The sequence below is a fragment of the Xiphias gladius genome, chromosome 18 (genome assembly GCF_016859285.1).
Source record: "Xiphias gladius isolate SHS-SW01 ecotype Sanya breed wild chromosome 18, ASM1685928v1, whole genome shotgun sequence".
Taxonomy (NCBI): Eukaryota; Metazoa; Chordata; class Actinopteri; order Istiophoriformes; family Xiphiidae; genus Xiphias; species Xiphias gladius.
In genome coordinates, this window is record NC_053417.1 from 505,643 (window position 1) to 524,258 (window position 18,616).

At 38.7% G+C, this 18,616-nt stretch overlaps 1 protein-coding gene across 1 annotated transcript in view; it reads left to right on the forward strand.

Moving 5' to 3' along the window:
• The first annotated feature begins 367 nt into the window (after positions 1-367).
• LOC120803938 (ephrin type-B receptor 2-like) overlaps positions 368-18,616 on the forward strand; it is a 53,329-nt gene continuing 35,080 nt past the window's right edge. The window contains exon 1 of the mRNA XM_040152984.1: positions 368-461. Within this exon, the coding sequence (XP_040008918.1) occupies positions 368-461 (94 nt within the window). The remainder of the gene's footprint in view (positions 462-18,616) is intronic.

Below are 18,616 nucleotides of genomic sequence, written 5' to 3' on the forward strand. Positions count from 1 at the left end.
AATAAATAACTGCTCTCATTTCTGGATTGACCTACAACTTCTCCTAAACAAGTAGCTCATTAATAATACAGTAGCGCTTCATTTCACACCAGAAGGAATTGTAGTGTTTTTGTTTGTTTGTTTGTTTTTTTTGTTTTTTTAAAGAGTAAACCTTGCATTTGGATCCGTCAGTGGGTGCAGCAGGATGCCGGTGCTGTATCGTTTTTCCGGGGTTATCCCACCCCCCTTCCTTTTGGTTTCGCCCAAACTGGCCTGAGCAGCAGTTCCTCAGCCTTTATCCCTCTGCTGCTGATGATGATGATGATGATGATGCTCTGCGGCTCTGAATGAATCCACAGTCAATGGCTCGCTGCTGGACGGCTGCGCGATGAACGCATTGGCTTCTTACAGTCGAATGCCTGAAATGATTATGGATATCTTATATTTTCTATGGATACTGCCAACGGTATGGGCTGTAGAAGGTAGGCCGGCCTTCAACTCATGTTTGAATATGAATGGCTGAATGTATGTGGACGGCGCGGTGCGATGAGAGAGGGACAGAAGAGCTCCATCAGTGAGGCAAAAAAACAAAACAAAAACGAACGACCACGGCTTTGGTGGAAAATAGTGAAGTCGTGTTTGAATGTGGCTCTTTTAAAGCTGACTGCACTGTGAAAGACTGAGGCTGCAAACATGTTAGTGGGCTAGGCTGAAATTAATCTGCTTCTTTTTCTCCTTATTTCACATCAGTAAAGGCCGCCGGGAATGTGCATCAGTGCAGTCGCGTTGTATCGACTGGGCTCAATATGACGGTCTATTATTATTATTATTATTATTATTATTATTATTATTATTATTATTATTATTATTATTATTATTATTTAGATCTTTACTATATTCCTTTGCAATAGGCTTAAATACTGTATTAAGTGTGCAAAACGCGTACGCAACACTTGTAAGTAAATAGTGGCCAAATTAACAGGAAAAACACGAGGTCAGTGTAGTTCTTTAATTTAGTCTGGTAAGATTTTGGGCTAGTGAACCTCCACGATCCAAGTACAGTAAAGATACCAGGCACAGAGGGAGTAGAGACCAGAGAATTATTGGATGTTCAAGATATCCACGAATGGAGACCTACCCATCTACCCATACATAACCTCAATTTTGTTTGAATTATTAGTAGTATTATTGTTTTCACGTTAATGACCTTCTGCGGGTCAGTCAGTTCAAACCCACTGAACTTTATCTTAAATTTTAGTGGACAGCCCATAGGCTAGTTTTCAGAGACAACTATGGCTGAATGTATGGAAATGTTTTTATAATGATGCACAATACTACTAGAATATTTCCATTTGATGGAATGCTGCAGCCATAAAAACCTGGAGTCTTGGGTTTGAAATCAGTAGTATGCCAGTGTGACTTATTTCATGATACCTTGTTTTACTAAAACAAATTTAGCATGCCATCTTGTCTCTGCTAGATGTGATGGCTGCCTGTTGCAACACCTTTCCATTTGGTATTAATAAAGTACACTATTGCTAGATAGATATATAGTAGCCATCCAAGCATACTACAACCCATAGTTTTATTGTTAGGCGACCTCTAGTTGCGCAGTAATTATGACGGGAGCAAAGAAGGAAGTCACGTCATGTAGTATAAAGAGCGACAACGTCCACGTTTGGAGGAGGTTGGGGTGGATGGATGGGTTGACAAAACACAGGAGTTTTACACAGGAAACCACTGTTTGTTAACCATGTGCTTATTGTAACCATGACGAGAAGGTCATCTGCCATAAAGGAAGCGCTTATCTAAACCTAAACCATGACCTTTTCCTTTAACTCACCTACTTGTTTTTGTCCCTAAACCTAATTATACCCTGAAATTTCACACAACTTTAACAACGGGTATTATTATTACCATGACAACGAAGGTTCAGTACACCTTCTGCTGGTATGCTTCTACAGGTCGTGTTATTGTTACCATAACAACAAAGGTTCAGTACAACTGCTGTTGGTACAGTCCTATGGGTCGTATCCAAGCGTAGGGACAAGAGACCTATATGGTCATTTCAGTTGGAGGACAGAAACATAAGTCTAGATAGTTGTGATGTGATTATTTGAGGTTGTTCACAGTTTTTTCTCTCAGGCTGGAAGCCAAATTCTTTATTTGCGATCATCAGACGACAGGCTGCTCCAGTGCTGATGAATTGAGGGAGGGCTGGAAAGTGTCATTATATAGCAATCCCAACAGTGCTGAAGCAGTTTAATGTGCTTGTTTGCCTGAAATAAGTTCTTCTAATGTCTTCAAAATTGACATCCATTCTTTGCCAGAAGCCTAGCCTGGCTACTCTAGTGAACGAGTAATAGACTAATTAGCAAATGCAAATGGTTAAACTGTAATGTTCCAGACCCATTGAATTGAGATTCCAAAGAGGTTCCAGACCCCGAGAGATTCCAGACCCTATTCATTTTCATTTTCCAAGGGGCATTATTAACGGTTGCAGACCAAAATGCCCCTGGACGCAATTGGATAGACCTACAATCAATCAGAGCAATGAAATGTGCTTAATGTAGTTTCAGAACGATAGAAAAGTGTAAACAGACTAAAGTTGTTTGTTAATCTTTGAGTAAATATACCATCCAATTTGTTTAATACTCTCGTCATAGTGAATTCAACAGACCTCTTCACATCAGCGGCAGCCATCTTGGTTGTTAAGGAAAACGCTTCAGTGGCACTCTGTCAGTCATCGTATCAAACACGCCAGGCTACCAGAAGCTTGTTCTCTGGAGGCACCATACACCAGTATTTGCCCAAATTATGTGGAAACATGTGGTACTATTGATCTGGATCAGGTTCCAATGAAGTGAAATCCTCCAGCATAGACTTATATTTTAGACAATAGTGTGTTTCTAACTTTATGGTAACAGTTGGTGTTTGTCCATTCCCTGTTTCAACATGACAGTGTCCCTGTGCACAAAGCCAGGTCCATAAAGAAATGTTCATCCCAGTTTGTTGTGGAAGAACTCGACTGGCTTGCGCAGAGCTCTGTTCTCAACCCCATCCAACATGTTTGGGATGGAGTGGAACACTGATTGTGAGCTAGATGTTGTCAGCCAACAGAAAAACAGCCAACTGAATGACATATACAACTATCAAATATGTTTAGAATGTTAGTGTGTTCACATACCTTTGACCATTTAGTGTGTAACTTTAATGAAGAGGTGGAACAAGCTGATACAGACACTTCAAACACAATATATGCCAGTTGTTTAAGGTTATGGGTATTTTGACACCATTATAACACATTAATATAGTAATTGGTCACACGTTCCACCCCAGAAACCACTTTGAAAATGAACTATCGTTACTAATGCAATTTGAGGATTGAAGTTCTTGATGTTCCAACAAGGCAACAGTTTATCCAGAATATCCAAACCGCTTAATTTGGAGGTCAAACTGAAAGTGAGTGCACCTGAAATGTGATTATTTCCTCACTGCACAGGAACTGTGAGCACAGAGCTACAGTAAGTACAGTTGGCTAACTTGGAGGTTTGTTTCCAGCCTGTCTGATCATCTGCCGACTCGGGTTTGATCCCCCGTCATTCTTCTTTTTATGATGTCATCCTGGCCCCTGTTATTACTGATAGAAATGATGGACTGAAAATAAGCTACAAACTGATTCTAGTTTAAACTAAACTAGAATTATTGTATCCTTTGAGCACATAGAAACTGAAAAGTATTTGGCCATCATTATTTTGGTAGACTGGAGAGCAGAATAAACACCAGTCAGCAGACAGGATCACTCCTGCTGAAGTAAACAGCTAACCTATTGAAACAGCGACAAGGGTTCGACTTCCCTCGGCCCTGCTGCCGTCTTCCCTTCACTGCACTATGTAAGCCCTCTCAGAGCTGGGTTTTGCAGCCATGTCACAGGCCATCTAGTCAGCTCTGACTTCTATAGTCCACCTTTCTGTGCTCTGCTTTCACTCTTAATTCATCCACACACACACTAGCTATTTTTACCTGGAAGGGCACATTTGCAGCAGTGGAGCACAGTGCTCATCCAGCAGAGATTCATACCTCCTGGCTGCCTCTCAGCTGGCGTTGTATTGCACATAACTGCAATGTCTTGTACCAGCCTGTGTTGTTAATGCCATTCATACTTAGCTGTCTCTCCTTGAGAGGCTCACACAAAAACAGTGTTGTGATTATTGTTTCATTCACAACAGGAAGACTTGTGATTAGATACAGTACATGGTGCTGACAGAAAAAACTCATCAGCCTCCAGGAGGAATATTAGAGGCTGAATAATGTATTCCTATTTTCATTGAATTAATATCGTGGGGCCTGATGTGATGATGGTCCTAGTGTTTTTGTGAAGTCATTAAATGACACATTTTATGTTTATTATCTTTTTTTTAAATTTAAGATTGTTCCCCACCATCTTTACAGATGATGGTTTATTCTGAAAAACATAATTTTCATGTACAAAAATACCTACTTAAAGTGCAAATTAAATTGCAATTCATTTTTGCTAAGAAATGTCTTCAATTTATATATATATATATATATATATATATATATAATTTTTTTTTTTTTTTTATTGCAGTGACAACACCCTTTATATTGATGTTTTTCAGTGTATCTAATGATCTTTGTAATGTAATTTCATTGGTCTGACAACAATGTTGCTCGGCACTGAAATGTTATATAACTTTAATTTCAGTAACCCAACAGGCAGTTCTGATCACTCTACAATACTTTTGAACCAGCTTAAGGTCCACCATTGTTTCCAGTTGCTCATGCAACGTTCATGTCAACTTTACCACGATTATGAGTTTCTGTCTTGTAAATATAGTGTTCATATCAAGTGGTAGTAACAACTTTGGAACTCTTTTTTTGCTATAAGGTCATACAATATACAAAAAAACTGAGTACATCCCTGCGCTATATCACCAAAATGTTTAATGATTCAAAACTGTCAACGCACCACAATGCAATAAAAGTGAATACACCTATGACTACTGGAACAAAAAGGCAGTTTACCTGTGACCAACACAGCAAAAAACCTGTGAACACCATCACTTTCTCAGTTTTGGCCTGGATTGTGTCTAATGCAACATGGCTCCACATAGTAAGAAATTGCCTGAACAAGTAAGAAATCAGATTGTGAAACTTTATTAAGATGGAAAGGGTACAAGAGCATCAGTAGGCTACTGAGCATAAGCTAATAATGTGAATGTTCAAAATCATAAACATGAGAATCTATCCCATCTCTACAGTACATCCCATATGACCTGACCTCAATCCTCCGTATATTAGTATGTGAACTGCACATTACTCCATGATATGAATCTAAGAGTCCTGAGGTCACAGGAATACTGGTTACTGTGTGTTTTGACAGTCTGGACAGTTTCCACCACAACATGTGGACCTAAGAAAGAACACAGCTAATGCTAGCTACCCCCCAGGACAACACTGCACTGGGACCTCCAAGTGCATGTTGTTGTAAAGGACAGACATTAAATTGCTAATGGTTGATAATCCGACAGTATGATGTTCTCCAGTCAGCAGCATACCATGGAAATTGACCGTGTGTCTCCTAACAACACTGGCTCTTAGTTGTGAGTCAACCGATGTCATACCCACTCAGAGGCTCAAGGATGAGACGCTGTTTTCACAAATACTTGCAAAAAGTTTTTATACTCATTTGAAAATGTGAAGAAAAGCTGTAATATCAATATAATTCATATTTCCTTGTAAAAAAAAATTAGGAGGAATTCAAATTTAAGTTCTACCTTAGAAGTATTATTTGAAGTTACTTAACCTAACATTTGTCCTCATTCCTTAGAGGTGACACTCTTTGTTTGTTCTTGGAAAGAAGCATGCCTGGCCTCAGTGCCCTTTGCTGACATTTCTCAGTGGAAGTCAGTTATCTAAGCCAATCAATATTCAGTGTTAGGAGCGCCACAGTGCTTTTTTCCCCTCTGGGAGCAGTAACAGAAAACATCGAGCATCAAAACAGCCCGTGACCCAGTTCTTCACTGGCCTATGGTCGCTTCACCATGACAGAGAGCTAAAGTAGTGTCAAATCAATGGCCAGACTGTGTCCACTGTGGAGCAGCTTGTCCCTGAAATGTCTTCAGTAATATTTAACTGAAGTAGGTTTATCTTTTAATTATGTTTAGTCTAGATCTAACTTGTCCAGTTACCTTTCAGTTCAGTTCCTGAGATGATAACCGCATGCCCATCTGTTTTTTTTAAAAACATGGTATCAACTCAGGTTTATTATGTGATAGTAACAGATGCTATGGGTGGCCCTGTTAACGTTTTCTTTTTTTAACACTCTTGCTAATTGCTTGTTGACCGTGTAATTTTGCGGCATTTAGCTACTTTTTCCTTCAGAGCTTCTCTCATTATGCACTACCTCTCTGCTCTACCTTTTAGACAATTCTTTGGTAGTAAAGTGGTAGTAAAGACAAGTCTTTTACTACCACTGTCCATCCCGATAAAATGAAACCAAAATGTATAGTACACTGATATGGTGAACAGCATATTATTTTACATTAATACACTTTATTTCATTTTTATTTCAGTTGAAATCTTTAACATATATTAAATTCTTTCAGACTAAGGCATACAAGTGATTCTTGCATGAGGCCCAGTGTTTTATTTTATATTCGATATGTTGGAGTACAGAGCCAGCACAACACAAAGATGTCACTGTCTAAATACTTATTTACTGGCCCCTCTATATGTCACAATATAATATGACATATATCTCTTCTGTCAAACTCGCTGAGCACATGCACAGATGGGTGCTCCCAGAGCATCAACCCTTTGACCTTCACTTCAGCATTTCAGAGATAGATTTTCCCTCTGCAACATTATTTGTAAAATAAGCCTATAAATTCACAGAGAATGAAAAGGGAAAAAGAATTAGAAATCCACCTGTAGTCACATCATGTCTGCTTATGGTTGGCATTTCATTTCTCCAAAGGTAAAAGGCACACGCACTTCAGTGTATTTTTTCCAAAAAGACACAGAGACTGTGACTCCACTGAAGCATAACTTTTAGGAGAGCATAAATCTACTGAAGCATATTCTTTTTCCTCAGGAGATCAGAAGATTTAACCCATGTGACATCTGTTCAATCAGTCTCTGCACTGACTGTGTTATCCAGCAGTCTAATGCCATGATGAGAGAAAAATAGATGAGATTTTAATAGATGATGAATAATATTAGACAGCAGAGAAAACCTAGTATCAGTATACCCCTACTATGATTTGTGTTATTAAAAGCTATTTCAATTATACTTCATTCAAACCTTCTGGCAGAAGAAAAACATTCAAAGCCCTGTAGACTTCACTACTGCTATCATTTTTCATGACATGGGCAAGAAAGAAATTATTTATTTACAGTGAAAGGAAGAGATGAGAAAGAAACTCAAAAGTGATTCGCACAGGATTTAACTTTCACAATGTTTACTTCCCAGGTCCTGGTACTGATAGGAGTGATTTTTATTATCACGGAATGCTGATGCCTTCAGGTAATATTACTCACTTCATTTGATAAAACAATTCCAACTCATGGTCCACTTGCTAGCTTTTTTCAAAAGTTTTCACAGTCTTCATCAGTGGAGGTTTGCTCAGTTGTCATGAAGATGGATGTGTCGACATGCAAGTACAGTAGCTGTTAGGACTTCATCCATAGTGGTCTCCAGATTTCATGTCTGTGGTTGGTTAAAAGTTAAGCGTCAAATTTCATTGTTGGTCTTAGATATTATTTCAACAAAACAATCCCAACTCAGTGTCCAAATACCACCTTTTTCCAGCACTTTCAATCGTATCACACAGTCTTAATTAGCAAATGAAGATTGGAATGAACTTTCATGCTTTCATGTGAAGTTATCCTTCACATGAAAGATAAATAATAGATAAATAAAATAATAAAGAAATCTGTGTTATTGGTCATTGTAGTCGTTCCTCCTTTCAGAAACGTGTTACTACTCATCTGTCTCACACAGGCTATGTCAAAGCTCCTGCTATACACCGAGTGATGTGAACCAAAGTGTATTTTTACGCTTTAATTATATTTTCCTGTGTTTTTACGTGTGTAAGTTTATATCATTCTTGTTGTCTATACATTAAACCTAATTTAATTAATAGAACTGAACATTTAGAAACATCTTCACTGAATATCATATATATGTTTTATTGACCAGTATCAAAGTTCTGTCAGATGGGGGTTAGGTGGACTAACATTAGGTAAACACTGAACTCTGAATGCAGAGCACTCAGCCTGAAGTTGAGGCTCTTCACATACTAGTTGGTATACAGTACATTCAGTAATTTACTTTTATGACCAAAAGGTGAAGGGCACAGTCTCAGGTGGTGGGAATGACTTCCCTTGGCAGTGTGTCAGGGCTCACCCCCTGGTACACAGTGCAGCTTACACATCCTAGAACAGCTTGGAGTAGAATACGTCTTTGTGGAGGGCTTCACAGGACCACTTGGTTTTGAGGACCAGGTCTGTGTGTCAATATATCCAATAACCTAGTGGATCTGAATGGACAAAAGGGGCATCAGGTGTGTTCTAAGGTGAGAGGGAGAATAAGAACTGTGAACGTCACAGCTCACAAGAGCTTTGTTCTGACAAGGGAACTGAAGCCACACTCATTTTAGGGAAATCAGTAGCCTACAAGATTTATGCTTTTAAATGACAATATTCTGGAATTTGACTCACATATTTTAAACTGGTTAGAGCAATTTGTTTGGTCCATCTATCGCCTAGTTGGCTACAGAATGTTTTATTGTTGGCGTATTAGGTGGAAATAGAGTTTCAGTTATTTATATAAATTTTACTTTGACACATATAAACAAATCCAAAATATTTCTTTGCTTTTTCCTTTACTCTGAAAGGCACGAATTGAAGAAGTTAAAACATCGGGATGTTTCAGAGGGCCCAGTGGTAAGGTGAGCCCTTAGGATTTTTGCTATTTATTGTGTCAAAGCTGAAGTCAGCTGCTCTCAGAAAAGTTTCTAGCTCACCTCAGAATCCAAACTTTGTGCTTCCGGTTTCAAATTTTCCAAACTATAATTTCCAAAAATATCCTCTAATCAAAAGAGAGAAACTAAATGTAGAAAGGTTCTAGGATTAAATCAGATGGGGTCTTTGAGGTGTTCTGCCCCCAACAGCTCTGAGGAGAATTAGCAGGATGGATGGGCATATGATCAAAAGACAATAGAAGTACACTAGACGAGAGAGAAAAGATCAGTTTTCATTGTAACTAAGATTATGGGTGGATCAAAATGTTGGACCTCTCTGGACCCCACCCCCAAATCCAACCTGTGAGCTCTGTGTAATACTGTGCTATAGTACTCAAGTCTGACCTCAGTCTCAAGTCTGGTCTCCAGATGTTTCTATAATTATCTTGGACTTGTCTCAGTCTCTTCCACCAGTCTCCGGCTCTTCTGTCACTGAGCTGCCAGTTCCCCACAGAGATGCGAATGTCTTCAATATGACAGCACTGTTCTTTACTGTTATTTACAAGTGCAGATAATTCTTATTTTCCACAGTGCTTCTTTACCATGTAGCGACCTAGTCACCTCAGTTTAGACATGTAGGTCTATGCACATGAGTGGAAAGATATCATACTTTCATAGTAGCTTCTAACTTCTTGCTTCTTTAATTTCTAGTATACTTCTTTTCTTGTAATCACATTTAGGCAGATTAAAATTGTTTTTTTGTTCCTGTCACATTCAGACTTTTCTAAATCCAAAGTAATGTACCTAGTGAAGATATATATAGAAGTTACATCATAATTCATTCTCACTTTAAACACTTGTAAGACAACAGGATGAAGAAGACTGTATGGACAATTTTTGTTTTTGTTTTGGGGTTTTTTGTTTTGTTTGTTTCTTTGTTTTTTTCCTCTCTAGCTTGACTAGTTCTGGCTAAGACTTAGACTTTTTACTGGCTCAACTTGAGTGGTCTTGAATACAGCCATGGTGCCTGTACCTACACAGACTGTGTCAGTTAGTGGGAGGCAGTAAAGCACAACTTTATTTAAGAGAATATACACCATGTGATAATATTTTACTAAATACTAAACTAAACACTACATTTTGAAAAGTATCCGCCCTACAATATGGGCCACAAGATTAGACAACATTTAGAACCTATTATTTGACATCGTAGGTAAGTGTTAAAATTTAAACAAATCCTCACTTAATCATATGACATACAACTAACTTGCAGCAGACTTTTAGCTTTTGGGGCCCCTGGGATTCCCTGGGGCAAGGGGGCAGTTACTTTACTTTAATTTACGTTCACTTTGCCTGGATGGTAATCCAGTCATGTATGAACAACAAATAAATGTATATAATTAGGAGATAAAAGTAAGATAAAAGTAACAGATGATGCACTAACCAGTGAGCATGTGGTGAATAACTGTATGAAAATATGATTTCTCCATTTTGGATAGTGATTCATATCTAAAATCCAATATTACATCATCACTTTAACATTAGATGTCAGATTGCATTTAGGCTAAAATTAAATAGTGTCTGATACCTTAAGAAAATAATATAATAATCAGAATAAAGCACAACACGGTATTTGAGTATAAAAGCTGCTGCTGAAAGCAGCATGGCAGGCAGTGCTGTGACATAAAACAAAGTGAATTTCGCTGATGTATCCCTGTGGGTTTAATCCAGCATGGCATATACAGAGCGTGGCACAGCCTACAAGGATTATGTGTGCTGGACTTAGTTGGCCCACTCTCTCCTCCTCTTTGCCCTACTTTTCATTGAATCATGCAGAGAAAGGCAGAACAAGAGCTTTCTCTATATATACTGCAGGGATGCAGGGACAGATGGAGCCAGTGGGAAGGGGAGGGAGCCATTATTGGATAGAGAAAGAGACAGAGTGAGCTCTACAATGTATGATGAGAACAAGCATCCAACACAGGTTTTATGGAAATACAGATTCCATCCCAAAATAATGATAACCCTTTAAGATTATACAGCCAACAAAAATAATTAAGAGTTAGTGCTCTGAGTTCCAGTTTGAATAAAATACAATTAGTGTTGACATTTAGTAGTTCCTTCATGTCAAGTGCTGTCAAGCAGCATATTGTGTTGAGCCAGTTGTGTTCAAACTGCAGAGACTGAGGAGCTGCCATAATGAATGTCTAGTCAGGAAAGGAGGGCAACATATACTAATGCACTCTCACCCTCGCCAGCCCACACTGTCCCCATTTCCCTGCTCGAGCTCCCATCAACAGCGCTAGTCAATTCCAGCCTGCCTGCATGTTAAATGCACTGCACTTCATTATCAACAAATATAATAACTTGTGTCTTCGAAGGTTCTCTTTCATGTTTCATTTCAGGTTTGCTGTTCTGAACACCTGCTGTCTGGTTGGCAAAATTTATCTGCATATAGTCGGTTGGTGGAAAATTCACAGGTCTGGCTAATCTCACTAACTAATTGGATAGGAGCAATTTAGAGCAAATGGAAAAAGAACTTTTGTGCAAAAAAACATAACTGTCCTATGTCTATAGATTGTATCAATCAATTAATATTTTTTTAAAAGATGCAGTAATTGTAGTATTAATATTTATTGTATTGATCTGCCCATATAAAGCTACACTGTAGCAGACAATACCAATAACCCAACATGTACTCTACCACTAAAAGGTTTTAGAACACCTCCATTTTTCCAGTTTTTATTTAAATTTACATAACTCAATCTCTCAGTGTTTCTGAAATTAAAGTATACAATTGGAGATTTAAAAAAAAGGAACCATGGAATCTTCTTTTTTAACTAATTTTAATCAAGTGAACACACATTTTGATTTGCTTTCACCTTCCGTCCAGTTTATCCCAAACCAGCTCCATGGGAGTTAAGTCTGGAGACTGTGCTTGTCTTTGTTTTGGATCATTATCTTGCTGTAGGATGAATCTCTGACCAACTAGTCTGTCTTCCTTTGTTAGTTGCCTTTTTCCTCACCATTCTGATGGAAATATACAGTAATGGACTGCACTTATGTTGCGCTTTTCTAGTCTTAACGGTAACCCAAAGTGCTTTACACTATATTACATTCACCCATTCAGACACACACTCATACAGCGCTCTTTTCTATACATACTGCAATTTCTAAACACTCACACCAGGGGGCAGTTTGGGGTTTGGACACTTGTACATGCGGACTGGAGGAGCCGGGGATTGAACCAACAACCCTCCGATTAGTGGCGCTCTACTTCCTTAGCCACAGCCATCCCGTGCTACTTTCCTACAGTACAGTATTGTCCTAGTAATGCATCAAATGGTGCTGTAACACACTTTGTTCCAACACTGTCTTTGTACAGACAGAGGGTTTGTTAGCAAGGGCGAATTCCTCACTCACACTTTCAGGGGGGGGGATTCAGTAGTACAGTGTCTTGGTGCTCACCTCAAACATGCATCTTATCAGTCCGCTTTCTGTCTGCCTCTTCCTCCTCCGTTGTCTCTTTTTACCAGAAGGTGTGCACGCACATATAAACACACACACAAATGTGCGAAGAGTATCTTCTTTTGTTTCTTTAGTGTTACACCACTTTGCTTAGTACAATGAATGCTGTCTCCACCCGACCAAGTGTACTAATTAAACACAGAAAAGTATGAGCTTGAACCTGCAAAGCAGCACGGCTCCCAGTACCAACAATGGTGGGAACCCTATTGTAATCAGTCTTTTATTTTTAAAAAATTCTTCTGTTGGTAAAAGTAGTACTGCAGCATAAACCGCAAAAGTTATGTCAGTGAAATTCTCAGAGGAGGTATATAATGTGGCACACGTCAGACACAAAAAAAATAACTCATGTCCATCATCAGATGGCGCTACAATCAAGGTAAGCACGTTTTGGCCAGTAATTCCCTCATTGTACATAGCATATTCCAAATCATTACGTGTACGCATTCCCTGAATTTAGTTGAATGCTGTGATATAGGCATTTCCTAAACTTTACAGGTGGAAACCTTTTTTTTTTTTTTTGCAAAATTGCAAAAACTTATTAAAGGGGTTTTGATACTCCAAAAAAGACTTGTACCAAGAAAGACTTGTACTCATACAAAGGAAGTAATGTTGTATCTTTACATAGGTCTGTCCGATTAAAACGGAACTTGGGCAGGTTGTTTGCCGTACCACACTGAGGTTCTGTGTATGAATATTCTTCAAAGGCCAAGTCAGTCACCTGACCTCAACCCAATTGAGCATGCTTTTCACTTCCTGAAGACAGAACTGAGGGCAAAAAGACCCATAAACAAGCAGCAACTGAAGGCCGTAAGGCCTGGCAAAGAATCTCAAGGGAGGAAACTCAGCATTTGGTGATGTCCATGGGTTACAGACATCAGGCAGTCATTGACTGCAAAGGATCTTCATCCAAGTTGAATTAAAGCTGAAGGCCTACACTTCAGTCACATCTTGATGGCTTCATTTCAAATCCACTGTTGTGGTGTACAGAGGAAAATTTAAAAAAATTGTGTCACTGTCCAAATACTTATGGACCTAACTGTACATTTCTTGAATAAACTATGTTAACAGTCTTGTCTGGTTAGTGGCCAAGCAATGACATACTAGTCACAACAGTCACAGTGATTTTCAAGAGAATAACAGAATATTATTCTTGACCTGACTAGATAGTTGTAAAGGGTTTTTTTTTTCACAAAGCAAAGAATTCTGCATTCATCAACATTAGTTGTCTTCCGTGGTCTTCCAGGACTTTTGGTGCTGCTGAGCTACGAGATGCATTCCCTATTTTTAAGAAGGTACCAAATTGTTGAATTGGCCACTCCTAAAGTTTATGTGTCTGATAGGATAGTTTTGTTTTTTCAGCCTAATGATGGCTTCCTTCATTTGCATCTACACCTCTTTGGATCATATATTCAGAATTCCCATGAACAGCTACCAAATGCAAATTCAACACTTGGAATCAAATCCAGACCTTTTATCTGCTTAATTTGTCATGAAGCAACAAGGGAACAGGCCATAGCTGGCCATGAAACTTATTGTCAGTCAATTGTCCAGTTACTTTTGAACCTCTGAAAATGGGGAACTATGTATATAAATGGCTATAATTCCAAAACAGTTAATGTGATATTTTTGTTAAACCCCTTGATTTAAAGCTGAAAGTCTACTTCAATTACATCTTAATGGCTCCCTTTCAAATCCATTGTGGTGGTGTACAGAGGCAAAAATACGAAATTGTATCACTGTCCAAATACTTATGAACCTAACGTTCGGTCTGTCCGATTGACACAAAACTTGGTCTGGTAGTTTTCTGTGCCACACTGAGGTGCTATGCAAAATTTTGGTGTATATTGGCCACTAGGTGGTGCTTTTAAACACAGCGGAAAAATTTGTAAAACACATTTTTTCAAACTCATCTTAGGTTGAAGTCCAATCTGCATAAATTGTTGAAAGTGAAATCCTGGGACATTCATGCCTGTCGGATCACTTAACCCAAAACCTGGGGTAAGTTGCAATACATTCACTCAACCCCACGACCAAGGTTTATGCCAAGCAGGGTTAACCATGCTTTCTGGAATACCCCTCAGAAGTATTCCAACCTTGGTGGAATGTTTTCCAGTGTCTGTGCTGCACTCAGCCTTAAACTTGCATTGCGTGCATGGGCCTGCAGGTCCGACTTGCATTACCTTGATGGGCAGCTTGGTGCGAATTGCGTGAGGGTGTTTTGACCCTGTTAATACCTGCCTGCAGGTCTAGTTATTATTATTATTTTCATTATTGGTCTTCTGCCACTGCTTAAATTGCTGTGAGCTGGAATGACCTAAAACCATAAAACCTGGCCCAATAGCTGGAATTTATGTGCTTCCTAAGAAATATGAGCCCAATCGGCCAGATGGTGGCGCTGTAATTAAGGCCCAAAAATGTAATTTTGGAAAGACCACGCCACTCACACTTGATTTGAAATTTGACATATAAGTCCAGCGCAATGTGCTCTACAAAAAAGATTCTTGGACTATAAAAGTCCACCATGATGGATATATTACTAATTTGCATAATTTAAAAAAAGTAATTTGAATGGATTTTTTTTTTCAACTCTATCAGCACAGAATTTGGTATATAGCCTTGTGGGACAGAGATACACAATTCTGTTATAAATGGGAAAGATATGTCCAAAAACATATAACAAGTATTAAGCAAAATCTGACATGACATATTGATTGATGAATGTAGGTGTGGCCTATTCATCAACGTCTGCAATCTTATGCTGTCGATCAATTTGCTGTGAGCTGGAACGAGCTTGAGACTTGAAAATTGGCACTGTAATTGGAAATGATGACTGCTTCACAAGAAATATGATTCCAAACGGCCTCATCGTGGCGCTATAATTACCAGCCAAAAAAGTAATAATTTGAAAGGCCAACTCCCCCACACCATATGACTTGAAATTTGGCACAGATATATGGTGCTGGCTGAAATTATCGGCACAATTGAATTTTAAGTACGCGTTCATATGGTGAAATAAAAAATACAGACATAAAATGTACTCTTGACACAATTATTGGCACCATTTGGATTAATTAAAATTAGTTAATCAAACAAAATAACAAACAAATAAGACCCACCAGAGCTTATTTTTCAGTTTTCACATGACCTGAATTAACCAATGAATGATGGTTTTACTGCATAAAAAGGGGCTGATAATTTCCAATTTTTTTTTTCACAATTGCAAAGATAAGAGAGCCGTCTAGGAGCATCAGAAATGTTATTATCAAAAAACATAACAGTTCCTAAGGCTACAAGACAATCTGCAAAGATCTTGAAATCACTGTTTCAACAGTTTGTAACGTTATCAAGACATTTCATAGTCATAAAACTGTTAAGACGCTTCCAGGACGTGGTGCTGACAAGAAACTCAATGAGACAAGTTCCAGACGGATGATGCGGATTGTGGAAAAAACACCATGCAAGACATTTAAAGAGCTTCAGGCTGACCTGGAGCAATCTGGAGTGGTGGTTTCAGCCCCATCCATACGCTGCACAGTAAACCAAAGTAGGGCTCCATCGGTGAAGGCCAAGAAGGAAACCACTATACACGGTCATAGATAAGCCACAATCTTTATGGGATAATGGTCTATGGACAGATGAAACCAAAGTAGAGCTCTATGGGAATGCAGTGCATCAGTTTGTTTATAGGCAATGAAATGAAGCCCAAAAGGAAAAAGACACCCTACCTATAGTAAAACATGGTGGAGCTTCTATCATGCTGTGGGGCTGCTTTGCTTCCTCTGGTACTGGAGACAATGAATGTAGCAAAGGAATGATGAAATAAGAAGATTACCAAGGCCTTTTAGAGTGAAATGTGTTACCCAGTGTCAGAAAACTAGGTTTGAGGCAAAGATCTTGGGTCTTTCAGCAGGACAATGACCTAAAGCACACATCCAGCAGCACAAAAGAATGATTGAAAAGGAAAAGATGGACTGTTTAAAACTGGCCAGCAATGAGTCCTGACCCAAATCCCATTGAAAACACTTTGGAGAGAGCTGAAATCTGCCATTGCAAAAAGGACTCCTGTAAACTTAAAAGAGCAGATAGCAGTGAAAGAGCGGCAAAAACTACCAGCAGATGGGTGCAAGAAGCTTCTAGATGGCTACAAAAAATGTTTAGATGCTGTCATTGTTGCCAGGTTCTGCAACCAAATATTAGCGAAGGGCTGTAATAATTGTGTCTGTGGGATACATTTTGTTTTTGTATTATTTCACTATTATGCAAGTTTTGTTTTTTTTATTTTCTTTTGTTCAGTAACCTTGGACATTTTATTAAAATATTTTTCATTATACAAAATTGGTTAATTTGCATTTATTTTTGAAGATATTCTAAAATTCAGGCATGCCAATACTTTCACCCAGGGCTGTACATCTCAATGTTTTCTACAAAACAGCCTTATGGAAAATAAATGCCACCATGATTAATTTTTCCTAATTTGCATAATGTGAAAAACAGACTTTTTGGATTCTGACTCCAAATTATAAATAGTCAATTGAGCCATTTTCTATATTTAAATATTGATTAGTGCAACTTTTAATCAAATTTTAACCAATTTTAGACCATTTTGTTAAAGCATACATCTTGCATCCTATGGCTGCTTGCATTTAGACATTTAATGTATCATTTGAGAACCTCAACTTTTTTTTGTTAAAAGAAAAAAGGAGTCTCATAAAAAACGTTTATATTTCTCAGAGTAAGTTATGAAACAGAGTATTTTTATGGTACAAATACCAAAACTCAGGTACTGTATCCGTAAGTTCTACACCAATTAATAAAGGGTGTTGCTCTCAAGACTAGAAAATGTTGAGTGACTGAACATGTCTAAAATGAAACACTTTCACAAAATTTGACTAAAGGGTAAGGCAAAACACTACAACTAAACAACATTCTTGTAAATGAGTGTTGAAAGTTTAAAACACCATGGACTGTACCACTGCTTTTGAACAGGGACACATTCAGATCTTGAGTCTCCTTCGTCTCTCCTGCTTCCTTCTTGGCTGAGTCTGTGTGAATTCGTTGCGGGTCAGTGTTCTTGGCCTCTTTATTCCTGTTTAGCGGCCGCTCTGACACCTGGCTCGCCACTCCCTCCCAGCTCCTCATTATTGCTGCTGATACTAACAGGAAGCGAGCAGCCGGAAAAATGGGCCATTAGGATTCAACAGTGGATGCTTGCATTCCAGTCTGACACAGAAACCAATTCAAGACTGACATTAATAATATTAAGTTGTAACTAATTCTCCTAATGATACAAACTGTTGCATTGTTTTTGTGTTGACATGAATTTAGAATATAAATATCCTGTTTGTTTTGTATAGTATGGCATTGTTTGGTGTGATAAATTGGTGTGCCTCAGGAAAAGCAAGGCAAGCCGTGCTTGACCAGTTAGAAAAGTGAAAAATAGGCATCAATTAAAGCGATCAAGGATCCTGGGATCTTTGACAGGTGACTAACTATAGCTAGCTATATACAAGTGTTGTAGTCAAGCTGCCTTTCACTCAGCTTCCACTGTTCTGAGATCAGTTATGATATTGAATGCATTATTATATATTATTATATATTATATACATTCAGATGCGTGTGGAAAGTGGAGATTATGCATATAACCAATGGTCCCTGAGGGAGGGAAACGAGGTACAACACATCAGTATGGAGATTGCATCCTTGGGAGACCAAGCTGAAGAATGTTTTTCAACACGAGTGTCAAGGCCAATGAGACTGTTGCAGGCAAGGGAGGCCCTGCCTTCCCTAAGCAGTTTAAAAGGTGCTGCACAGTCTCATCTCCTCAATCTGCCCTGCATTTACCTGAGCCCTTAGGCGTTGAAGGGCTGACCTGTGTTGTACCTTGTTTCCCTTCCGCAGGGAATGTTGGTTATGTGCATAACCTCCAGTTCTCTTTTGGTCGGTACACTTGGTACTTCATAAATGTATGTGGAGAAGCCCGGCTAGCCTTAAAACATCGTCCACTGAAACACCCTTAAAAAGTGCCTAGGAAGCGGCCATGCCTCTGGAAGAGCGTGCATGCACACCAACGGGCAAGTCCATTCTTCCATCCACAATCCAGTGAGATAGGCATTGTTTTAAGA